This window comes from Grampus griseus, assembly GCF_964374135.1.
Source record: "Grampus griseus genome assembly, chromosome: 20".
NCBI classification, from domain to species: domain Eukaryota; kingdom Metazoa; phylum Chordata; class Mammalia; order Artiodactyla; family Delphinidae; genus Grampus; species Grampus griseus.
Window position 1 is genome coordinate 38,538,617 of NC_139014.1, and position 24,219 is coordinate 38,562,835.

The 24,219-nt window shown below is 64.6% G+C and overlaps 2 protein-coding genes across 5 annotated transcripts in view; one reads left to right on the forward strand and one right to left on the reverse strand.

Annotated features, from left to right (window-relative positions):
* The window catches only part of RAI1 (retinoic acid induced 1), a gene marked incomplete at its 3' end in the record, with an annotated part of 14,471 nt that extends 12,437 nt beyond the window's left edge, over window positions 1-2,034 (forward strand). The window contains exons 4-6 of the mRNA XM_082679441.1: window positions 540-589; window positions 972-1,275; window positions 1,904-2,034. Coding sequence (XP_082535567.1) covers window positions 540-589; window positions 972-1,275; window positions 1,904-2,034 — 485 coding nt within the window. The remainder of the gene's footprint in view (window positions 1-539; window positions 590-971; window positions 1,276-1,903) is intronic.
* SREBF1 (sterol regulatory element binding transcription factor 1) lies at window positions 1,191-19,459 on the reverse strand. Of its 4 annotated transcripts, none has more exons than XM_082679315.1 (19): window positions 19,273-19,459; window positions 10,398-10,814; window positions 9,858-10,045; window positions 9,642-9,779; window positions 9,340-9,561; window positions 8,448-8,562; window positions 8,082-8,302; window positions 7,671-7,872; window positions 7,372-7,550; window positions 6,832-7,093; window positions 6,585-6,751; window positions 6,264-6,432; window positions 5,730-5,838; window positions 5,363-5,472; window positions 5,115-5,247; window positions 4,783-4,948; window positions 4,206-4,406; window positions 3,994-4,105; window positions 1,191-3,630 (listed from the first exon to the last, which is right to left on the reverse strand). In XM_082679315.1, exons 1-19 carry the CDS (start codon window positions 19,361-19,363, stop codon window positions 3,401-3,403), a joined length of 3,432 nt encoding a protein of 1,143 aa, XP_082535441.1. In that variant the 5' UTR covers window positions 19,364-19,459; the 3' UTR covers window positions 1,191-3,400. The 4 variants fall into 4 exon arrangements, with proteins under 4 accessions (XP_082535441.1, XP_082535440.1, XP_082535439.1 ...); XM_082679314.1 differs by having other exon boundaries at window positions 10,398-10,602; window positions 19,273-19,346; XM_082679313.1 differs by lacking the exon at window positions 19,273-19,459 and adding an exon at window positions 18,499-18,795.
* Window positions 19,460-24,219: the final 4,760 nt, after the last annotated feature.

Genomic DNA, 24,219 nt, shown 5'->3' on the forward strand with positions numbered 1-24,219 from the left:
TAGAGCTAGCAGAGCGAGCACCAGGCCCCAGGCCCCTTTGTCAGCGGGGCCCTGGCTCCCCAAGTGCAGATACCAGGAGAGGGGCTGGGGATGGGTGACTGGCCCTGCCTCCCCACGTCCAGAGTGGCTGCTGGGGGCGGCTGAGCATGGTGCCTCCGGAAGTGCCACCCCAGTCCCAGGTGGTCGACACACGCTCACTGCGCCCCCTGGGCGTCAAGGCCTACCTAGGGGCTGGGCCCGGACCACAGGACGGAGTGACCAGTGCGGCCCAGCAAAGCACAGCGGGGGAGGGTGAGGGGGAGAGTGGGGACGCCTCCCCATGACCAAAGTGGGTTCCAGAGGGAGGGGAAAGGAGAGTAAAGGACAGATAGGCCAGCGGGGCTGGAGGGCTGACGGAGTTCGGACTGGGTCTGATTTCAAGCAGAGGCTGACTTACTCTTTGAAATAAAAACCTGCAGCTGAGGGCGTTCGGGGCGGTGGGCCCCCCTCCCGGCCGGACAAGACGCCGTTCTGACCGCACGAACTTCTCTTGCTCACAGGTTGCATATTCATCGAAGAGAACTTTTCTTTGAAATGCCCCAAACATAAGGTGGGTGACCGCGAGCCTCCCCTGGAGGGGCCCAGGCTGGAGAGGAGCCCCGGCGCGGGAACGCCGGCTCCGGGCGGACCAGGCGGGGGCGGATCAGCACGGGTGGGCCCCGGGCCACTTATACAGCCCGCACGTGCGGGAGGCGGGGCCAGCCCAGGGCAGGGCGGGGCGGGGCGCGGGGACTGGCCTACGGGCAAAGCTGCAGGTGGGGCCTCGCTCTGGAGGAGCGGGCGGGGTCGGGGCCGAGGGGCGGGTCTGGAGGAGTTGACTGCTCGGCAGGTGCCCCGCAGTCAGTAACTAGCCGCGCGTCTCTTCCCCGCAGAGGCTGCCATTGTAATCCACCCCCGGCCGGAGGAGCCGCCGGATCCCACCCGCCCGCCAGCCCGCCCGCCCGCCCGCCGACGCCGCCGACGCCGAGGAGAGGAGCCGCCGGCGCAGCCCCCGCGCCTTCGCGCTGCTTCCGGCGCGGGTCCAGAGCCGATCCTTGATCCGGAACCCGGATCTTGGATCTGGCCTCCTCGGGCGGAAACTAGTGGTCCCCGGTCGGGAAGAAAACAGGTTCCGGATCCGTCTGCTCCCGGAACTGGACGGCACAGGGCCTTCTCGCCCCCATCCCCCGGCCAGGCTTGGAGAGGGGGAGCCCGCGGAGCGGCCAGACTCCTTGGAACACCCAGGCTCCGGCGTGGGTGGGAGGCCTTTAGCCTGGGGATACGCTTCTCCCCCTGGAAGTTTCAGGACGACGTGGCACACATTCTACGTGGGTCGGTAGTGGCACGCAGCTGGGCACCCTGGGAGTGGGGTGGGGTCCGAAGAGGCCGAGGCTGGCTTCCCTCCAGGACGTGTCTCCTGGAACGAGGCTGGGGGCGGGGGGGAGCCGAAGCCTGTCCGGCGCAGGAGGGGCCGGAGGCTGTGCGCCCTTCCTTCCCAGCCTTGGCCAAAACCTTCGTGCGGGTCGGGAGGGCCGGGGGCCTGGGGCCCGTGCTCAGGGGATGCGGGCTCCCCGGGCGTGGGCCGGACTGGCTCCCGCTGGCTTCTGCTCGTCTCCCTTCCAGTCCGCCCCGTCCCCGGAGCCCAGCCTGGGAGCGCAAAACTAAAAGTCGCGACCAGAGTGCACCCCCGGCAGACGCATGACCGACCCTCTGCACGACCACCGTCTCCGGGGGCCGCAGCGCCACTCGCACGGGAGCGGAGACAGCGCTAGATCCATGTACACACCTGTGTGCCCCTCTATATATATGTCACATAGAATGTATATATGTTGGGAACATGCTCGCTTCTCCCGTGTGTCGCCGCCGTGCGTCGTGTGCCCCTCAGCACGGGGCCCTTGCTGGGAAGGGGGCTCCGGCGCTGCCTCCTTCCCCAAGCAGCCACCACCGCCCGGGCCAGTGCCCGCCAGTTCGTCCGCCTGTCTGTCCGTGTCCTCAGCTCTGTCCACGCTTCGATAGGCCTGATGCAGCCCCAGCCCGGGGCCGCCCTAGAAACTTCCTGTACATATGACTGTAAAACGGTGAACGTGTGTATTATATCCGGCCTCGTTATATAGTGTATATATATGTATACATATACATATATATAATATATATGAAGACTGTAAATGTTAAGACGACTAGTGTTCTTATTAGTATATTGCTTCACACTGAAGATTGTGTGTATCGAGCTGTTTCTAAAAGATGTTTATTTTCCTTAAGAGTAAAAAAAAACAGTCATTGCATTCAGAAAAAAAAAAAGTCAATAAAGATACAACGATTGTTTTGGAATTCTGCAGCCCGTGGATTCTGACCAGATTCTGCTGGGAGAGGGGCCAGGCTCTGGGGGAGAGGTTGGAGTGGAGGGGAGGGGAGAGGAGGGCTCTGGGGACCTTACTGCAGGTACAGGAAAGAAGCCCTTGCTGCCCAGCCACACCCATGTGACCTCCGGGAAGGGGACAGGGGTCAGGCAGGTGAGACTGACACCCAGACACACAGGGAGACCCAGGTTGTAGCTCCTGCTGTCCCAACAGATCCCCAAAGACGTGGAGCTGTCCTCCCATGTCATCCCGGGACCTGAAGGGGGCAGAAGCTGGGAGAGGAGGCAAGGAGGCACAGCTGAGACCATATGGACCCTAAGGGTTAGGAGATGATATAGCCCAAACGTGCGGCCCCGTGATCAGTGGGACCCAAGTCAGCTGGAGGGAATAAAGCCGGGCCTCCCAAACCGAAAGGCAGGTAGGGATGGGAAGCATTTGCCTGGGTGCTGGGGGGACGGATGGCCCAAAGGATCCCCTCTGGTTAGCACACACACCCCTCCCCAAAGGAGCAAAACCCAGATTATAAATAAGTTCATTTTTTATTCTCTGTATAAAACTTCTCAACCTATGAAAATAAAGTTTGCAAAAGGCAAAGTAACACTTGGAACCTCAGAGGCCAGGAGGCTGGCGCACCACGATCTACACTATGCACAGGTCTCCCCAGATGGGAGGGAGGCGCCGGGGGCAGGGCCCTTCGGCTCAGTGAGACGCACCCCTCTTCCCTCTGGACGGAGAGGGAAAGCCCAGGATCGGCGGCGGCGCGCCTAACAGTTGACCCCCGGCGGCGGCCAGGCCCCGGCAATCCCCCGGCCGGCCACCAGGGGCCAGCACCATCCCGGCCGCCGCTCATCGAGGGCTGGAGCGGGCTGGGGAGGCCCCAAGGTCAAGTGCGGAAGTCCCCGAGGGTCTCCAGCCTTCCAGGGACAGTGCACTCCGTGGGCGAGCCTCGGACCCCGGGTCTCCGGCGCTGCCCTCGGCCGTCGAGACAGAAACAGGGGCGCTGGGGCTGGGCCGCCAGCGGGGGTCTAGCTGGAGGTTACGGTGGTCCCGCCGCCCAGGCGCATGAGCATCTGCTGGCAGTCATGCAGCAGCCGGCGGTCACCGAGCTTCTCGAGCGTGCGTGCCGCCTCGGCCAGCATGCCCACTCGCTGCCCAGGCGCCGACAGGAAGCCGGGCGGCAGGTAGCAGGAAGCCAGGAGCAACGCCTCCGCGTGCTCCCGCCTCGTGGGCCGCGGCTCCAGCTCCGCCGCCGTGCCTGCACACATGCACAGTGGCATGTCAGGGGCGGGGCCGCGCCGGGGGTGGGGCTCGGATCCTTGCCCCGCCCCCTGGACAACCGGCTCCGCCCCAGGCTAGTCAGCACCCGCCCCCACCCGCCCCCCTCGGTCTCGGAGGAGCACGGAGCCTCGCCCCTTCCGCGCCTGCCCCTGGAGCACAGACCGCGTACCCAGTCGCGTGTCCTACAAAGGACAGTTGTCCCCACTGACTCTCAGGTTAGGCCTCCCATCAGGAAGCCACCACCAAGTCCCTCGGCCTCTGTGTGTCTCACACACAGCCTCCCTCTGCAGCCTCCACCTGGCGTGTGGCCCTTCCCACCTGGGCCAGCTGTCCTTCTCACCTCCTTTGCCGCAGGGGCCGGCCCTCCTCCTCAGGCTGCGGTCCAGGAGCTGGTGTGTCCGCGCCGGGCTGGCCCCTGCCATCAGCCGGGCAGTGGCTTCATGCAGGAACACCTGGGCAGGAGGGGCCAGGAGAGGTTCCAGCCAGGCCCCCGCTCCCTCCCGACACCTCACATACATCCCCATTGCAAGCCAGAGCCCCATGGGCACTCACCCTCCGCATGGCAGGCCGGAAACTCTGTGCCAGACGCCTCAGACCACTCAGGTCCCTCTGGAAGCCACGGAGCTCGAGGGCAGAGGCCTGGGCCCCACTGCCCGGGCCCGGTGAGGCCTGGGAGGGTGCCGGCGGCTTCTGCCGCTGCCACAGGCTGGTGCGCGCCCCAAGGAGCAGGTCACACAAGAGCAGCTGCATGACCTGGGGTGGTGGGCAGGGCAGGGGTCAGGGGGCTCTGGCTCTGGGAGGGAAGAGTGGGGGCCCATGGTGCCAGGGGCCGGCTCCGGGCTGCACTGCCGAGGCACTGCACCCGCCTCACACGTGCAATGCAACAGCAATGCACCGCGGGGCCGCCCGCTCTCCGGGCCCTGCCACACCGCTCACCCCAGCCGTCCTCCGGGGGTGGGGGCACTGAGGCCAGAGGGGGGCAGCCACTCTCCCCTGGACCCAAACCTTAGCCCCCAGTCCTGTACTGTTGGGCTGACCCTGCAGTCTTCTGCAGCCCAAGGGGGACTGTCCGGGGAGTGGAAAGGCCAAGGCCCCCAAGATCCGCCAGGCCCCTGGCCCCAGCCCTCACCTTGTCAATGGAGCTGCCGGCTGGTGTAATGGCCAGGCTGTCCTGAAGGTACCCACTGGCCTTCTCACACATGGCCAGGCTGGCCGGGCCAGACTCTGCCTTCCCACGGCCCAGCAGGGCCCGGGCAGCCTTGAAGGTGTGCAGAGCCGCCCTGGGCAGGGGTCTCCTGTTGGGGCCAAGGCAGAGGTGTGACGGTCAGACCAGGCCTCAGGCCCTCGCCGAGCTTCCCCTGCCCTGGTTCTGGCTTCCCGGGAAAGAAATGACGGGACCCCAACCGCACAGAACAAAGCTGGGGGTCGGGGTGGGGGCACGAGCACGCAGCCTGCGCTCACTCAGACTCCTGCAGGGCGCGGGGCAGGTGCTCCACCAGCGGATACAGCCGCTCGGCCGCTGCCTCATCCCGCCGGAGCCAGTGGGTCACCACAGCCGTCAGCGAGGCCCACCACTTGGCCACCGGGTCTGTGCCTGCAGGAAGCAGGGCCAGAGGGGTCCCTGAAACTCGGCCACACCACACCCAAGGCCAAGCTGCTGTGGCGCTGAGCCCGAGGGTGTCACGGGGCGGGGAGGCCTGGGGGCTCACCGGCGGTGGCAGCCATGCCGGAGCCGATGGAAAAGCTGCAGGCAGGAGCCCCGGCCACGTCAGAACAGCTGTTCAGCAGCTGCAGGTACCCGAGGGCATCGGAGAATTCCCTGTGGCAGGAGAGGACTGGCCGTCGGGACAGGTGGCAGGGGTCCTGAAGCGGACGGCCCTCCTCACCTGCCCCCACGGCACAGCCTGGCTTCCTGGCTCCTCAAAGCGCGGCCAGCCCCTGCCGGGCTGGTGGGGAAACTGAGGCCACGGTGACCCGGCTCTGGCCACCGACACGGGTCCCTGGACGTAGCCTTTCCCAAGCTCCACTGGCCGGGGGTGGGGGACCTGGCCCGCTGAGGCGCAGAGGGACACTCACCTGTCCCCATCGGCTGATCCGGGGCCGGGGCTGGGCTGGGCCAGGCAATGCAGTGCTCGCTCCAAGAGATGTTCACGGAACAGCTGAGCCACGTGGGCCAGGGGGTCCACTGTGGGGAGGAGTGGGTGAGTGGGGCGGGGGTGAAGGGCCCCACCTCCCCGCGCACAGGTGCTTCCCTGCACCTAGGACTCTTCCCTGGGCACGGGGGGGCCTGGCTCTGAGACGGATGAAAGCTGGGCGATAAATATTCTGCCTCCCCCACCCCGTGGACAGGATAACCTAGCTTGGGCACACGCCCTTCCTGACCTCCTCACAGCACAGCGGTGTTGCCTGGGAGCACCTCCTAAATCAACCACCTGCCCCCAAATCCCTCTTCCTGTTTGCCTCTGAAGAGCCCCAACTGAGACAGAGCCAGCCTGGCCTCCCTGTTCCTGCAGCCCCCGTGGCGACAATGGATGGTGGGGCAACAGACCAGGGTGGGCAGGGACAGCAGAGAGGCAGGGGACAGGGGACAGGCGCAGGGTGAGAAGGCACCTGGGTCCCCGGCCACGCTGTACAGGCTGTGCCGCGGAGCGCTGCACACGGCCCAGTCACCATCCACGAAGAAACGGTGGCCCGCAGGGTGGCAGAGCCACTGCATGGCAAGAGGCACTGAGCCGCTCTGTGCCAGGGAGGCCTGGCGGGCGCTGCTCAGGAAGAAGCGCTGTGGGCGAGAGGGGCGGGCTGTCACCCCAGACCCTGGGCTGAGACCCCAGAGGGCCTGGAGCCCACCCCATAACCAGCCGCCTCTCCCGGGCAGCCCTCAGCCCAGGGAGACCTGAGCCCCGTCCCCCACCAAGCCCACCACCTACTCACTGTCAGGAAATGCAAGGCCCGGGGGAGACTGGTCTTGACCCTGAGCGCGGTGGCCACATAGATCTCAGCCAGCGTGGCCACGGACATGGCCTCCCCCGTGCACTCGGCCAGGTTCAGGGCACTCAGTGCCAGGTTGGCGGCAGCCAGGTGCCCGCCCGAGTACTTCCCTGGAAAATGGGAGGGCATGAGGCTGGGCATGGCGCAGAGGTGGCGGGACGCCCTCAGGCCCAGCCCTTGCCCGCCATACCCATGGTGTGCAGCTGGTGCAGCTTGTGGTAGGCGAGGGCCGCGTCGCGGGCACTGGTGCGGGCGTCCACCTGCAGGGCACCATCCCTCCGCAGGCCCCCCGCCCGGCCTGCCAGCCAGCGGCCCACCCAGAGATGCTGCAGCAGGTGGCGGATGAGGCCCCAGAGCAGGCTGCAGGCCAGGTCCAGGTGGGAGGTGGGCAGGGGTCGGCCCAGGGCCCGCAGGGCCAGCCACAGCTGCTGGGCAGCCTGGGCGAAGTCCCCCTGCGGAGGAAGGTTTTCCAGGTGAGAAAGGCGGGGTCCGAGCATCCCCGGCACGTGCCACCCCTCTAGCCCCGGAGAGCCCTCCATCTTGGGCTCCCCGCCACGACCCCACCAACCCCAGCAGTGCCGGCTGGGCCCCCGGGGCTCCGTGGGGGTCTGAGGGGGAGACAGGAGTGGAGAGAACAGGGGAGATTCACGGTGTGCCCGGCACCTTCCCAGGTGCTGCTGAGGGTCCCAGCCCTGCCCGCCCTCCACACCCCCGGGGTCCGGCCGCTTACCCGGGCCAGGTCCAGGTCGGCCTGCTTGCGATGCCTCCAGAAGTGCACGGCGGGGCCCGAGTGGGGCCGCGTGATCGGCTCTCCGTAGACAAAGAGCAGCGCCAAGGAGGACAGCACCAGCAGCCCGTTCATCAGCCAGACCAGTGGGGGCAGCAGCCACGGGGCCCAGCCAAGGCCGTCTGGGGGCAGACACAGGCTGGGGACATGCCACCCAGGAAGTCCAGAGCCCCAAGCCCACAGGCCCGGGCTCTACGTCCCCAAGAGTCCCCCCTCGCACTGCCCAGGCTGGCCTGTCCTACCTCTACCCTCAGCACCCAGCATGCTGCGCCCAGGACCATGGTAGACACTGGTGGCATCGGAGGGGCCAGCGGGACCCCGGCTGCCCAGCAGGGAGGCCAAGGGGTTGCAGGAGACACAGAGGAAGACAAGCACACACAGGGCCAGGCGGGAGCGGTCCAGCATGCCCCGGCTGTGGGGGGGCGGCAGCTGCTCTGGCTTCACCTGGCGGGGTGGGCGGGGCAGTGAGAATGGGGTGAGCACAGCCCAGAGAGCTCAGCTCAGAGGAGGAGGGATCAGCTCTGCCCCCAGCCTTACTGCGGGACCCCCGCCCAGCTCCCCGTCTCTAAAACGGGAGGTAGGACACGCCCCAGTCCCGGAACTCAGAGGATGTCGCTGGATGACAGGGAGGGGGCAACGACGTGCGACCCAACCTGGCTGTCCTCAAAGACTGGGCTGTCAGGCTCCGAGTCACTGCCGCTGCCACCACTGCTACTGCCCCTGCTGCCAAGGGACAGTGGGCTGCTCTGGAAGGGCGAGCCGGCGTCCGAGGGTGGCGGGCTCAGGGTGTCCACCACCTCTGGCTTCTCGCCCTCCATGGGCACGTCTGTGTGGCCTCCACTGCTGCAGGCTGACACCAGGTCCTTCAGAGATTCTGTGGGCCAGAGAGGAGCTGGGCTGGGGTGAGGGCTACACACCCTACCTCGCCCCAAATCGGAGCTGAGGGCCACGGGAAGGCCGACGAGAGGGTGAAGGGCCCTGGCAGGGTGAGCAGGCGTGGAGGGGAGGAAAGGACTCACTGCTTTTGTGGGCAGCGGTGCGCAGATTCAGGTTCTCCTGCTTGAGTCTCTGGTTGCCCTGCTGAAGGAAGCGGATGTAGTCGATGGCCTTGCGCAAGACAGCAGATTTATTCAGCTGCAGGCGGTAGGGAGGAGACACAGCACAGGTGGCCGGTCAGGCCAGACAAGTGGGCAGCTAAGCGCAAGGGGTGGGACTGCTCTGCTACACAGTTGTCTCAGGGCCTTTGCACCTGCTGTTCTTTCTACGAGGAATGTTCCTCCCTAGTAGAACCTTCCTCCCAAGTAAAATGCACACAACAGCTTACGGCTAACCGCTGTCACCATCGGCTAACCGCTGTCACCATCGTTCCACCTCCATGCCTTGCCCCCTCGCCTCCTCCAGGCCTCTGTTCACATACGGCATCACCTTTGCGAGGCCTCCCCGACCACCCGATTCAGATCTGCGACTCCCACCGTCCCTCTTCCCGCCCCGTTTTCTTTCATGCCACCTGGCAAACCCCAGCACAGATCTGTCCTGTCTGCTGGTGCCCCGACACCCCGCCAGCAAACCCCAACACGGATCTGTCCTGTCTGCTGGCGCCCCGACACCCCGCCAGCAAACCCCAACACGGATCTGTGCTGTCTGCCGGCACCCCGACACCCCGCCAGAACGTCAGCTGCTCAACAGAACAGCAGTCTGTCTGTTCACTGCTGAATCCCCAACACCTAAAAGAGCCCCCACCGCACGGGGCCTCCATGAAGCTCAGCTAAACAGCTGCCAGGCCCGAGGAGTCTGGAGCCCCAGGCCTGTCTGTCCAGGCTCAGCCCCATCCTCCTCTTCCCCCCAGGTGCCTCCTCTTCCCCTCAGGTGCCTCCTTCCCCAGGGCCACCCCATCGGGGCCTCTGCCCGCACCTTGGCCTCTGTGCCCACCACCAGGTCCTTGAGCTCGACGATCTTGTCATTGATGGAAGAGCGGTAGCGTTTCTCAATGGCATTGTGGGCCGTACGCTTCTCACCTCGGCTCTGGGCCGAGCCCGGGGCCTTGCCGCCAGCTGCCAGCCGGTTGATGGGCAGCTTGTCAGCATCCACTACCAGCGGCACAGTCGCCAGGATGGTTCCGCCACTCACCAGGGTCTGTGGGGCCAGGCACGGTTAGCAGGTGGACATGCATGCATACAACACCCCCGCCCCCCTGCCCTGCCCAAGCCGCCCACCTGCAAGGGCGCTGCCTGCACAGCCATGCCAGGGGCCAGGGAGCTGATGCCTGCCGCCTTCATGGGGGCTCCCACGTCTGTTTTCACAGTCGTCAGGAGCAGCGAGTCTGCCTTGATGAAGTGGGGCTGCAGCAGGACCTAAGGACGGGAGGGGGCTCAGCTGTGGGCTGTGGGTCGGGGCCACCACCTCCCTGAGGCCGGGCCAGACCCTCTCACCGGGACCTGCTGGACCTGTGAGGTCACAGTGGTTGTTCCAGGGGCCACCGTCGGGGTGGCTGTGGCCGTCAACAGCTGCTGGGGAGCCGCACTCTGGACCTGGTTGTGCAAGGAGACGGGCGGAACCCCTGGAAGGGCAGCCAGTGGCAGGCCAGGCAGCGACTGCGCGGTGCTCCCCGGGGGGTTCCCTGCAGAGATAAAGGCAGGAGCTGCGGACACAGGCTGCCCTAACCCACTTCCAACCCGCCCGCAGGTACTTATCACCCTGTGACCTTGAATGAGTCGTTACCCTCATGGCCTCAGGTTACTATCGGGACAGTCCCTGCCTGGGGCTCTGATGCAAGCCTGCTCGCTTCCCAGCCCAGCACCTATCTGCTGCGGACGCTGGGAGGCTGGGAAGCGGTGCTTCCTGAGAGCTGCTGGTGACGGGAGCACCTCCAGCAGCACAGCAGGGACCGACTTCTAGAGCCTGCAAATTCCTCTACTGAGACCACAACAGACCCTCCTCCTGGTGCTCCTCCCTCCACACGCCCCCCTTACCTGTGGAGAAGCCTCCAGGAGGGCTGGGATAGCCCAACACAGGGGCAGAGCTGAACTGCGGTGGGGCTGGGGCCGGAACACGCTGGGGCAGGAGGGCCCCCGGCAGCGGCTGGAGGGTGGTCTGGGGTGCTGGTTCCTCCTTGATAGCAGGCCCCGCGGAGAAGGCAGGCACGGAAGGGTACATCTTCAGGGGGGTGGGTGCAGGCTGGGGAGGGGACAAGGGTGGGGTTGTCGCCTTGGTCCCCCCCAGGAAGCCTTCGAGTGGGGAGCTCATCGTGGAAGGAGGTGGGGACAGGCTGCCTGGGGAGCTGGCATATGGACTGGCGGGCTCTGTGCCCCCTGCTCCGCCCCCAGCGTAGGGCGGGTCGAACAGGCCCGGGAAGTCGCTGTCTTGGTTGTTGATGAGCTGAAGCATGTCTGCGGTAAGGAGGAGAAGCTGTGTGAGCAACAGGGGGCAGGTGTCACGGATTTGCACGCTCCCCCACCCCCACCCCACAGTGTACCTGTGGGACCAGCGCCACGGAAACAGAAAGCCACCCCCAGGAGCCCCCACTCACAGACACCTGTGACATCTGGAGCTCTGCCAGGTGCGTCAAATGGCCTTGCAACACCGGACGAGCCCAGCGCCCCCCTGAGGCCCACCGACCTGCCCCAGGACCAGGCGAAGGCAGAACTGAGGCCTGGGCCCACCACTCCCGACTTCAGAGCTGCCTTCGCCAGCCCACTCCTCTGTGGGACAGACCGAGGCTTCGGGCAGAGCCAGCCGCTGGCCAAGTGTGTGCCAACCAGAGTGTCCCTGTGTGTTCTGGGCACAAGCCCAGACCCCGTCTGCAGCCAAGCAGCCTCGGGACCGGCCATTCAGGCTTCAGTCTCCCCTCGACAAAAGCAAACGCCGTCTGTCCTCTTTCCTCCTCATACAGACTGGACACACTGCCTGCCGCGGCCCCAGCCTGGCCACAGGCCCTCTTCCCCAGCTGGCGATCAGCAGCCTGGCTGGGTCAGCCTAGGGCCCTCTAACCCACTGGGGGAGCCACCCACTGGGTCAGAGTGCTCTGCAGGATCCATGTGCAAACCCTGGGAGCCCGAGGTGTACCCCAGGTCCCCAGCCTGCTAGGGCTTCCTCTCACTGGGCCTCGGTTTCCTCATCTGCACAAGACAGACGAGACCCTTTGTGGCAGGATGGCCGCACGGAGGGGAGAGTCAACGTCGCCTGAGTCCCTCCTACTGACAGGTGCCAGGCAGGAAAGTGACTGCAGGGGACCCTCCCTACGGCCTCCAGGAGAGCGAGACGGGGGTGCCAGGCTCAGCCTCCTGGTCCTCAAACAGAAACACGGGGCGGGCCCTCCAGGTTTGCGCAGGTCATGGGGCATAGAGACCTTTCACCTTCAGGACCTGCTCGCTCTCCAGGTTTCATGAGCCCCTTTGACAGATGGGGAAACTGAGAGCCAGAAAGAAAAACTGGCTGAACCCAGGGGGCCACTGTCTAGCAAGTTCAAGAAGCTCTCCAAACTAGGAGCCCCAGGAGACAGAAGGACAACCGGCCCTCCTCCCTGCGGAGCAGAGGACGTGGGAAGGCCACCCTCTCACGCCAGACGTGGGGGTGGGGGTGACTACTGAGGTGGGGGGGGTCCGCCAGCTCCCCTGAGAGCCGGGAGCGCGTATACCTCCCCTCAGGGCACCGGGGATGAGGACCCCGCGATGCAGATGGAAACTGTAATAAAGAGGTGGGGGTCCTCCAAAAAATACCTTCGAACGTGCAGTCCATGGCTCCGCGGCCTGCGCCCGCCGCCCTTCGGGGGGTCCAGGCGGCTGGCCTGCCGGTGTCCGCGCGCTGACTTCACCTGCGTGGCCGGCCGCGCTTTAAAGCTGCCGAGCGCGCCGCCGGTCCCGCCCCCGCTGGCTCCGCCCCCGCCGAATGGCCACGCCCCGCCGAATGGCCACGCCCTCCCGGGGGCCGCAGCCCGGGCATGGGGTGAGCGCGCGCGGCCAATCAGCGGCCGCGCCACCGCCTCCTGGGGCCCCGCCCCACCCCCGCGGCGCGCGGCTCGGTTTGAGCCCCGCAGGGCCGGATGGGGCCGGGGTTACTCGCGGACGCCGTCCCTCAACCCGCTCGGCGCCGACGTCCGCAGGGGTTACTGGCAATCACGTCCCCTGCTCCCACCACCTCCGAGAGCGCGGCGGAGCGGGCGTGGGGCCGGCCAGGGGTGCCCCAACTCCGCATCCAAGCCTCTGCCGCACCCAACCGCATGGACCCCTGACAACAGGTCACTGTTGGGAAACTGAGGAAGGGAAACCCCTACCCCAAAGTGCCCAACCAGTAACAACCAGAGCTGACGCCCCACACAGACATCCCTTTGCAGAGGGGCCTGGGTCTGGGATGGGGGTCGGTGAAGGTCTCACCCCCTCCCCCACCCGACTAGCAGTCTCTGGGTGAAGCCTGATTCACTCACTTATTCACTGTAGGGCCGGGGAGTCCAAGAGGCAGCCCAATCCCTGGGACAGAAGGTGAGGAAGTCGTAGGGTGACAGGCTCTGGGGGTCTTTGGAGGGGTACCTGGGCCTATCTCCCCTTCTGTGTAAGGTCAGAGTTCCACACACACACATGAACATAGCCTGGCCAGCAGCCCAGGTTGCCAGCTCCGGCTTTTGTGGCCAAGCAGACCCCGGGCTCAGGCCAGCCTCCCAACCGGTACCGGGCCCACCCCGGTACCCTCTCCTGGTCTCCTGCAGCCTCCGAGGGTGTTGGGGTACTGGAGAACCCCCGGCCCAGATGGCCCTCCCTCTCCAGGAGGCTAGCCGAGGTAACGCCCCCCCATCCTCCTTTGTCCGGGTCCTTCCATGGCCTTGCAGGGGGTGCCAAGGGCAACAGAATTCTCTAGCATCCTCAGCTCCGTCTCTCCTCAGCCGGTGGCTCTCACACCCCCCCTCACCCCCAAAAAACAAACAAGACACTGCTGTTGGGAAGGCTCCTCCCTCACCTCAGTACCTTGAGACTGGAAGACACTGAGGCCTGAATTCCAAGGCCCACACGCAGACACTCGCCTGCGACTCCGAAGGGCCGGGGCCAGGGCCGACCGCCCCGAGGGGTCCAGTCCTCCCAGCTCCTGACCCATCCTTCTGCCCTTCTCCCTTCTCACTCCCCTTCTCTGAGCCTTCACTCCTGGCCTCTGAGTAGGGGATTCCAGGAGGCAAGAGAGGTCCCCAGCATGCACAATTTAAGGAAGTTTAAGGAAGCGCCCCCGCAGCGGGTCTGAAAGGCTGGCCCCTCCTTGGGTGAGCTGAGCACTCGGCTTCCCGCATGAGGGAAGACTCAAGGCCCACGTGGCTTCTGCATGCACTGTCTGCACACTGCACATCGGGAGACCGGAGGCTCGGGCTCGGCCTCGGCCTCGGCCTCGGCCTCAGTGGGCCCACCTGCCCGCCCCCAAGCCTGGCTCCTTTTGCTCTCCTTCCTCCTAGCCTGCCCTGATCCTATCAGGACCCAACAGGAAACCTGAAACCTCCTCCCCCCTCCCTGGCTTGCCTTCAAACCTCCCTCTGGAGGCAGATGTGGGGCAGCCTTTTATTCTCCTGCGTGTTTATTCGGTGAGGCCATGATGCAAATCCTGGAGGGGCCCTGCACCACGAACCTACAGGAGCCCAGCTCTGACCGTCACGGGAGCCTCCGGCCCATCCAAACTGCACGAGGCCTTGCACCCTGAAGAAACCCTGCTTGCACGCTTCCTGGGACAGGGAGCTCACCACCTCCCCTACACAGCCTGGCCCACGAAGTCCAGATCTGCTTCTGTGGCAATACCTACTGCCCTTTCCTAAGTGTCTACTAAGTGTACCAGGCACTAGGGTGCTGGAACACAGCACGAAGACGTCCCTCGTGGAGCTTCTGTTCCATCTGTAACCAACGGTCTGCAAATCCAGGGAGGAACAGGGGTATGGGTGGTGATGAACACCACGAACACACGGAGGCGGTCAGGGCAGGCCTCTCTGAGGAGGTGACATCAAGACAGCGAGGAGGCCGGTGTGGCTGGAGCAGAGGGAGTCAAGGCGGTGGGGGTCAGGGAGACAGTCAAGAGCTGGAGTTCCAACCCACGTTCGTCTCTCACCTGAGCCAAGGAGACCGTTTCTCAGGGAACGGGCAGGAAAGGGATTTGCAAGCAGGTCACAAAGTCTGCACAGCTGTGAAGAATGGCAAACGGTGCAAAGCAGCAGCCCCGTCCCAGCTCTGCCCGCTCGATGGAGGGCACAGGGCAGTGGTGGGGAGGGAGGCTGCACCCTGCCTGCCACCCACCCTGCTGCTCTCTGAGGAGCCCGGTTGGCAGGCTCACATGTCCACAGCCGGTGAGTGTGCAGCAGGGGCACAGGCTGCCCTTTGTGTGCGCAGGGCTGCCCGGAGGTGCAAGTGGGTGCCGGCTCTTCCTGGAGTGGGACGGGCCCGGGGCTGGAGCCCCAGGGGAAGCTGGGCGTGAGCCCTCTAGACGGACGAGGTCACTAAGGCTCAGAGGGAAGCCACAGGCCCCAGGTCCCCTGGCTGCCAAGTGGACAATCTGGGACGCAAACCCAGGCCTGCCAACCCCCAAGCCCACAGCCCTCAGCCCAGCCTGCCAGGGGCAGGTGTGAGCCCCAGGGCCAGCCTGGCTCTGTCCCACCTCGCTGCCACCACTCACCCCAGGTCAGGACGTGTGTGCCGCGTGCGACACGGAGGCGAGGCAGCGCGAAGGTGCAAGGAGGAGCCCCAGCACCACCTCCGCTGTGAGGCCTTCCTAACTGCCCTTAGAGGAGCCCCTAGGGCGGGGTCAAGGCCTGAGCCAGCTGGGACACGCAATCACTCAGCACGGGGCTGAGCCAGAGGAGACCAGATCGAGGGGCGTGTGCACTGCCAGCCCCACCCCTGCTGGTCCCTGGCTGTCTGAGTCCGGTGAGCCTCACTCTCCTTGTCTGCTTTCAGAAGGCTGTGCGCTGGCCCAGCCCGTTCCCTCTGCCCCGAAGGCCCTTCCCACTATCCTGTGTCCACCTGCAAACTCCTCCTCCTCTCAAAACCTGCTCTGAGGTCACCACCTCGCACTCTTCTCTCATCAGTGCCGCTCCACATGCCGCTCCCAGTTACATGGACCAAGTGACCCTGAGCACGGCCACTGGACAGATTGGCCAGCACCAATTCCAACATCCTGTCCTGGGGTAGAGACTCCTTCCAGCAGCTGGGAAACAACCCATGGGGCTGACGCAGCAGCAATGCAGGGGGCGGGCCCATCCTGCTGAGCAACGTCCCAGTCTAAATAGTGCTATCCACTCCTTTACATTAATTATATTTCCCCCTTCGCGGTTGCCTCACTGCAGCTGTTTTAAACCTGCAGTGGGTGTGTTGTTTCCAAGGCAGCGCGCTGCTTCAGGGCTGCCAGGCTGCCTTCTGGAAGGGTAACCCGTCTGCACTCTCCCCTGCAGTGCTTCCCATCCCCTCGGAGCAGCCCCGGCACTGGGCTTTGTCGTTTTACCTACTTTGGGTCGCTTTCCTTAGTCCCCACAACTGTGTGACTGGGATCTCCCAAGTGCTTCCGTTTGCATCCCCAAGGCTGCCTGGCGGTGCTCTGCCCAGCAAAGCATCAACCATGGCTGGAGACTCGGAAACACCTGCTGTGCTCTGGCGCTCCTCCGCCAGCTAGAATGGTCTCCAACAGGTGCTTGGCCTGGGAAGCAAGCACCGTGGGGCCTGGCCTTCCTGCTGCTGCTAAGCCCCTCGGCTGCCGTACAGGCTGGGCAGCTGGGGGGCAGTGGAGGCGTCTGCTCCTTGTCTACACACTGGGTGAAGAGGTGACCATGGCATTTCTGAGGCCCTCCCCTCTCCCAACACGTGCAGATGGGCAGCCCCACTCAGGTCCCGGGGTCAAAGGGCACATCCACAGGGCCTGCGGCTGGCAAGACACAAGGACAGAGACGCTTCCTCTGGCCGGCGCAGTCATTCTCACCTGGCCTGTGCTTATCAGCTGGGCAAAGTCCGGATCCCAGGCCCCTGCCTGGGGCTGACCAGGTCACTCAGGATGTTTGTGTCCAGTGACCATCGGGAAAGAGGGAGCTCCCGGCATGCTCCTCTCCGTGCCCCTCAGAGGCACGAGGGCTGGAACCACCCCCATCTACAGCCTCACCCCCTGCTTTCCAGGGGAGCCGCTGCAGCCGAGAGGGCAGCAGATGCCCACGCTGGGGGGTGCCTTCTGCTTCCGGTCACCAGGCCGGGTACCAAAGGCAGGAAGAGGGATGGAGAGCGGGTCGTGTGTGGTGGAAGAGGCCTCTCCCAGGCTCTGCCGTGGGGACGAGGCGGGGGCACCGCACGGGGGCAGAACATGGCAGCGGCGTGGGGGCCTGAGGGGTGGGACCTGGAGGGACGGGAATCATCACGGAGGGCAGGCTTGGCCCACCGTACAGGTCTCGAACGCCATGCTGGGACAAGGGGACTTAGCTCGGGGCACTGGGGAGCCATGGTTGTTAGGGAGCTGAGGAGGTGCGCGCCGGGGCCAGGAGCTGGGCTGTAAGCCACCGTGAGCTTGTTTCCTAAGGAGGGCCCGTGCTTGGTGGGGCCAGGCAGACAACTGGGCATGAGAGACCGTGGGGAGAGGCCTGGGGGCAGGGTGGCCCCCGTGTGTCCTCTCCACCAGGCTGGCCTGGACCCCAGGAGGCCTGGCCCGTGCAGTTGATTCAGGTACTGGGCAGAGTGGTGGGCAAGATGCCGTAAGGCAGACACCTGGGGTGCAAAGACAGAGTGAACTTGGGGAGCCCAGCCAGAGATGACTACAGGCTGTGCGCGGGAGCCCCAGGCGCACCCGTGGGAGATGCGCGGGCCCCGACAAGCAGTCATCTCCACTGCCTCTTCTGCACTAAGCACACGTTCCAGGCCTGGTGAATTAACCAGCAGGGAGGTGAGGACTGCCCCGGAACCCACAACGATCCAAACGCTCGCGCGGGACAGCTCTCACGTGCCCTCTGCCCACGGCCACAAAGGACCCCAAAGCAAGAACCACAAGAGGAGGCCGGGAGCAGACTGACTCACCAGGAGCCACGGCGCACTGTGGCGGGGGCAGTGCCTTCGGCACAGAACCTGAGACTCCTGGTGAGAGCGCCACGCCAAGAGCTGGTCACACGACAGAGTCTGGTCGAGGCAGATGCCCGGCTGGGCGGGGCGCAAGGCCGGTCCTCAGTCTCATGAGTCAAAGGCTCTCGCCTGGGATGGGGAGGTGGCTGTGTGACCTATGACCCCTCCCCGACCCCCAGCATACCTCCATGTGGAGTAGCCTCCTGGGTCCCCTGCTCTATTGCCCACCCCCACACACACATGCACACACTTTTAGGAGCCCAGCGGTTAAGAGCTTGGGCTCTGGAGCCCACAGCTTGGGTTTGAATTCTGGCTCTGCCATGCTCTGGCTGTGTGACCTGGGACAAGTCACTTAACCTCTCTGTGCCTCAAGGCCCTCATTGGGGCTGTTGGGAGGACTCAGTGGTCAGCACAGTGCCTGGCATACAGTAAGTGCTGAATGAGTCTTCTCTACTAGTTCTGTGATCATCCACTCCAACAGCTAGAGGGAACTTCCCACACAGAACCCAAGCATGGCATTGCCCTGCCCCAACCCCTCCCCCAAGACTCCCCACTGCCTCTGGGATCCAGTCCAGCTCCCCATCCTGGACTCGAGGGCTGCCTGGCCCTCCTCTCAACCCTCGTTCCTCTCAGGGGACCTGGCGACTCTTGGGCCCTGCCAGCTGGGTTCATCTGCAAGGCTGCAGTAAGGCAGGAGTGGGTGTCCATTTTGCTAACCCGAGTGGCCACAGGCACCATGGACGTGTCTATCCAGGTTGTGGGAGGTTTGGGTCCTGTGCTCTTGGCCTGTTTCCCCATCAGCCAAGTGCAACACAGCAACCTCGGAGGCAACTCAGGGCGGCTGGGATTTGCTGTCTGCACAGTGGGCAACAGCCTCCTAACTGGCCCCTGCTTCAGCGTCTCCTCCAACCCCTTCTCTGTAGAACAATCAGAGCGGTGCTTCCACAGGTGTAAGCGAGCCGGCGCAGCTGCTCCCTCCTTTCCCTGCCGACAAGGGTCCTCGGTCTGCCAACCTGCCCAGCCTCACCTGTGAATCTCCAACTCCTCGCCGTGCCCTCTGCGGCGAAGACATCCTTCCCAGCGGGTCCTGGGGCTGACTTTCAGGTCTCACCCCACCGCTCTGCCGGAAGCTGTCGCCCTGCCCCGGCTCGACCACAAGGTGTAACTAAATATCCGTTTGTGGGTTTCCTTGGCGATTTTTGTGCTTCCAAGAAAAGGGGAGCCCAGGTCTGTCTGTGAACCCCTGGTGCCTAGGACGGGGCCTAGTAGATGCTCAGTAAATGTGTGCCGAACCGATGCCCGGCGCCGGCTAGGAGAACCGGACCCTGGGGGGCAGGGGCTGGAGGCGCCCGCGCGCCTGCGCAAGAGCTCCTGCGCCGAGCTGAACTCTCGGGCCGGAGGGAATGACCGAGAATAACCTCCCGCTGACGTCAAGGCCGGAGCGGGGGCGGGGCCTCGGCGATGCCCGGGTCCCAGGCTCTCGCCGCAGCCGCCTAGGGGCTGAGGACTCACTGGCCGCGGGGGGCGGACCGGGACGCCCAGAGGCGCACGTGCCCAGCGCCGAGCCTCCAAGGACCCGGAGCGGCGTGAACAGCCAGGGCGGGCGCGGGAGGCTCCGCGCGGACAGGACAGCGAGGCCCGCAGCGCTCGGCGCAGAGACGCGGGGCGCCCCGCGCGCCCCGCACGGAGCCAGCGCCAGCGCCGCGCCCCGCCCCGCTCCGCGCCCCCCGCCGCCCCGGAAGACAAAGGCCGGCGCCTCCTGCGCGCCCCACTCGCGCGGAGCCCAGTGGCCCTGACGCACCTTCGATGTCGGTTAGCAGCGCCGCGTCCAGCTCGCTCGGCTCAGCCAGCGCCTGCTCCAAGGCCGCTTCGCTGAAGTGTGGCTCGTCCATGGCGCAGTCGCCTCCTCCCGGCGGCCCGCTCGGCCCGCCGCTGCTCCGCGAGTTCGCGTCACGCCCTGGCCTCAGTGGGGCTCGGCGCCCGCGAAAAGTTCCTCGGCAACTGGGCTCCCCGGCAGCGGCTCTGCGGGGTGGGCGGGGGCGGGGAGGAGCCTTGCGGGGAGCCCCGCCCCCGGTGGACGGTCCCGCCCCACCTGGAGAGCGCGAGGCCGGCTCGGGTCTGGCCTGCACACCTACCCGGCCGGCCCCTCCATCCAAGTGACGACTGCTGCGGGGCTTCGGCAGGCCCTGGCCTCTCCAGCACCAAGCAAGGGGGCCGAGTGGAAGACCCGGACTGGGTCCGTCTCAGAGGTCTCTGGACTTGGGGAGGGAGGTGACCCGACAAACACTGTTCCGAGAGTTGGGTCTTTAGGAGACAGACCCGTCCAAGACCTGCTGTGTGGCCTCGGGCCAGGCAGCGGGCCCCACTCTGTGCCTCATTTACCTCAGCTGCAACGGGACTTGATGATGCCTCCGCATAGGTGGCCCGGACGTTAGTGACCATGGCTGGCTGGGCCTGTGAGATGAGCCTGACCCTCCTCAGTGTCCAGATCAGATGGGCCTCTTGAAGAGCCTGGAAGAGGCTGGAATTTCCCACCCTGACTTAATCTGGTTTGCTCCCAGATGCAGCTGTGGAAATGACAGAAGGGTTGGCCTCCACACCCAGGAGGACAGGAAGAGCCACAGAGTTCAGGAGCTAACCTGCACAAGGCCACACAGCTACTTGGGGCGGCAACAGGGCTGGGCTCCAAGGCCATCTGACTCCCATCTCCCATCCAGCTGATCCTAGGGAGAGACTCACATCTCGGTGTCTGTCCCTAGGAGCAGCTGGGATGAAGGAGCAGACTGTGCTTTAGACCTGGGCCACCTTGCCCTGGATCATGACAGGCTGGGGCCAGGTCAGAGGAGGCAACTAGGCTGGGGAGAGGGCTGGACCCTGGACCCTGCGTCCTGTGGATTGGAGGCAGAGATAGGTGGCAAGGGAGGGGTCTAATGAGGTGGATTGAGATAAACCAGAACTAACATCAGGTACTGAAAGTGGGAAAGCAGTGAGCTCCCTGTCCCTGGAGGTATGCAAGCAGAGAGGCACCCTTGGTAGGGGCAGCCAAGGAGACTTATCAAAGGCCTGGATCCCCAGGCCTCCCTAGCCCCCTGCCTCAGTGGATCCAGCCATCCCGAGTACTGCTTTGCTCAGGCTCCAGATATAGCCTGTCTGGCCACACCCTCTGACAGAGTGAAATTAGTGGCGCACTTTGGAAGGGGGTTGCCCAGGCCAAGAGAGCCCTTGGAGGCCCAAGTCCCTGAGGCTCAGCCCGGACACGCAGGGCTCTTTGTTCCCCTCCCGGAAGTGGCTGCTGTGGAAAATTACCCAGAACAGGGGTGGCCAGGACCCGGGGGCCTCCAAACCACATCTGTTCCCCAAGTGGCCCTGCTCAAAGACCCCCCCCCCACTCAGGGCCTGGCCCTCCGGATGAACTTCTGCTGGGGAACAGAGGGATCCCCTTTCTCAGCCCCCTGCATCCTGACGCCATAGACCCCTCCACCCCCCGAGTAGGAGCCAAGCACCCAGGGGGCCTTGGGAATCTGGTGGCTTCCCTGAAAATTCCAACAGCTCCTCCCGGGGAGAGGAGGGGGTGCTAAGTGAAGACTGAAGACCACCTTCTCAGAGTCAGGAAGCAGGTCCGGATTTTTGCCCACTTGCTGTGTGACCTGGAACCATTTACTTCACCTTTCTGAGTCTCTGTAAAATAAGAACACCTCTTCCTGCTGTGGGAAGGTGTATTGGAGTCACGGTCACGACAGACCTGCCTGACTGTCCTTTAGACGCGTTTACCGCATATGTAAAGAGCACACTCAGTCAATATGCACACAGAACTGCAGCAGCTCAGGAGAGAAGGTGAGGCAAGGCCCACGGAGACCTGCAGCCTGGAGTCGAGCCGCCAGTTGCAGTGAAGCCTGGCTGAAGCCTCCTGTAGGGTCCAGTCGTGGGAGGGGGTAAGGATCTGCCACCAAAGAGACCACACTTCGCTGCGCAGCCTGAGACCAGCCGGGCAAGCGTCCAGGGGAGGGCTGGGAAAGCAGGCTGGGGCTGCGGCTCTTCGGGGAACCTGCTCCTCTGCGAGCCCCTACCCCGACCCTCCTGGGGGCTCTGCGCTCGCACCGCGCCGCATGCCGGGGCTGCGCGCGTCCGCGTTAACCCCTTACTCCCCGGTAGGACGGCATCCCATTTCACAGGTGAGAAGAGCGAGGCCGCGGGGACGCGCGCCGGGAGCGGCGGGGGCGCCGGCCGGACGAGCCCCGCCCCGGCCCGCGGCTCAGCCAATGGGCGCGCGGCCTCGGGTGGGGTGACGCGGCGTCAGCGCCCGGCTCCCGGCGGCCGGGTCACGTGCGCCGCCTGACCGACCCGGGCGCCCCGCCCCGCCCTGTGGCCCGGCCCGGCCCAGAGCCGGCGTCCCGCCCGGTCCCCGGTCCGCGGCCCACCCGGCCCCGTGTGCCAGCTGTGAGGCCGGGCTCACTTCTGCCCTGGGCGTCCGAGAGGCGCAGGGGCATCTTCTGTGGGTTCAGAGCCGTTTGGGCAGGTGTCCAGCGCGGGCAGGGCCAAGCCATGTCCTCGCTGCCCGAGCTCAGGGATGGGTGGCGGGGCAGGCTCGGGAGTTGCCAGGGCTGCCGGCACTGGGCGTAGCTTCACAGGCTACCGAGACCCCTCCCCACTCCTGGAGCCCCCTTGCCACCCACCTGCCCGTTTGTCCTTCATTCTGCAGCAGCCGAGCTGGGACCTGCCCAGCCGTGGCCGAGGCTGCACAGAGCCAGCAGGGAGCCTTGGGTTCCCCCCACCCCCGCATCAGACATAATGGAACCACATGGCCCTTGACATGGATGATTCTGGTCCTAGATGACCTTGTGTTCTCATGCCAGCTTGCCCTCTACTGTGCGCTGTGCAAGTCATTTCTAGCTCTCTCTGAGCCTCTCTGGCAGTAAACCCTCCACAGAAGAGCTGCTTGAACCCCGAGGTCTGCAGCACAGTGAGGGGTGGGCCTTACAGACATGGAGAGTGAGGCATCAGCTGACACCCATGGGCCACGTCCAAGTATACACGGGTTCTGATTTTGAGTCCACTGTCAAATGTACATTTCACCTGAAGGCTGGATCCCTGGCTTTTCTTGAAAAATGGGACAATCTGGCAACAGCAGGCTACAATGGCCTGTGAGCTTCCCCAGTCCCCTCCATCCCTGGGGTCCACCCAGGCAGGGCCCTGGAGGCATTGGGTTAACTACCCACGACCCCACAGGGACCTGCCCCAGGCCTGCAGCCCCAGGCGGGGGTGGGGATGGAATGGCACCTCCCATGGACTCCCTGGTGCTGAGGGCCTGGACCCCCTGCACAGACCCCCTGAAGTCCACCCAGCGAGAGCTGGCAGGGGCTCCTCTGCAGCAAACGGTATTTCTGGGTGAGTCGTGCCTGTTCAAGTCCTCTTGTCTGCCCACCCTAGCCCCTCAGGACCCCAAAGAGAACCTTTCCTTGCAAGAGGGGTGGTTGTAGAAAGACTACACAGGGTACATGCCTTCCATTCACAGGGATGGGGGCCCACACTTCAGAGGCCGCTCCCAGACTCCCCGGGCGCAGGGCCTCTCTCTCACTCCAACTGAGGCCCACCTGAGCTGGCGGAGGTCTGAACGTGGCCCCAGTCTCCTATCAGCAGGCATGGCAGCCCCCTCCTGAGCTGCCCTCCCAGAAGGCCTGGTGTGGGGGGCAGGGGGCGGTTCCCTTGCTGGCCATGGCGACGGAGACAGTGCTCTCCCTGCCCGCTCCTCCGCGGCCCTGGTCTGGGAGGTCCAAGGGCTGAGCTTGAGGGGGTTCTGCTGCTGATCCCAGGCAAAACGTCCGGGCCTCGGTCTTGTCACCTGCATATGAGACGCGGGCAGATGTCTCCGCACTTATTCCAGGCTCACCTGGGGGCTTGATGAGTCCATCCCACTTGAGATGCATCCTTGAACCCTGGGAGGTGAAGGGATTAAAGGGCTCCCCACCTCCCCTAAGCCACCTGGAGAAGGCATAGGCCCCCCACGGCCCCTGAGCCTCAGGGAGAGGCCTGCTTCCCAGAGGACCACCGCCTGCAGCAGTGCCCAGCTCCCAGCACAGGAGAGGAGACGCGAACCCTTTTTAAAAGGGATAGGGGGCTGAGGGGGGTAACTGCTAAAGAGTAGGGGGTTCTTTTGGGGGTGATGAAGATGCTCTAAAATTGTGGTGAGGGTCGCACAACTCTGAATGTGCTAAAAACTACCTGATCATACTTTATTATTTTATTTTTTTTATAAATTTATTTATTTTTGGCTGCGTTGGGCCTTCGCTGCTGCATGCGGGCTTTTCTCTGGTTGTGGCGAGCGGGGGCGAGCTACTCTTCGTTGCAGTGCACGGGCTTCTCATGGCGGTGGCTTCTCTTATTTATTTTATTTATTTATTTATTTATTGGCTGCATTGGGTCTTCGTTGGTGCACACAGGCTTTTCTCTGGTTGTGGCGAGCAGGGGGCTACTCTTTGCTGCGGTGCGCGGGCTTCTCATGGCGGTGGCTTTTCTATTTTATTTTATTTTATTAATTAATTAATTTATTTATTTACTGGCTGCGTTGGGTCTTCATTGCTGCACGTGGGCTTTTCTCTGGTTGTGGCGAGTGGGGGCTACTCTTTGTTGCGGTGTGCGGGCTTCTCATGGCGATGGCTTCTCTTGTTGCAGAGCACGGGCGCTAGGTGCAAGGGCTTCAGTAGTTGTGACACGTGGGCTCAGTAGTTGTGGCTTGTGGGCTCAGCAGTTG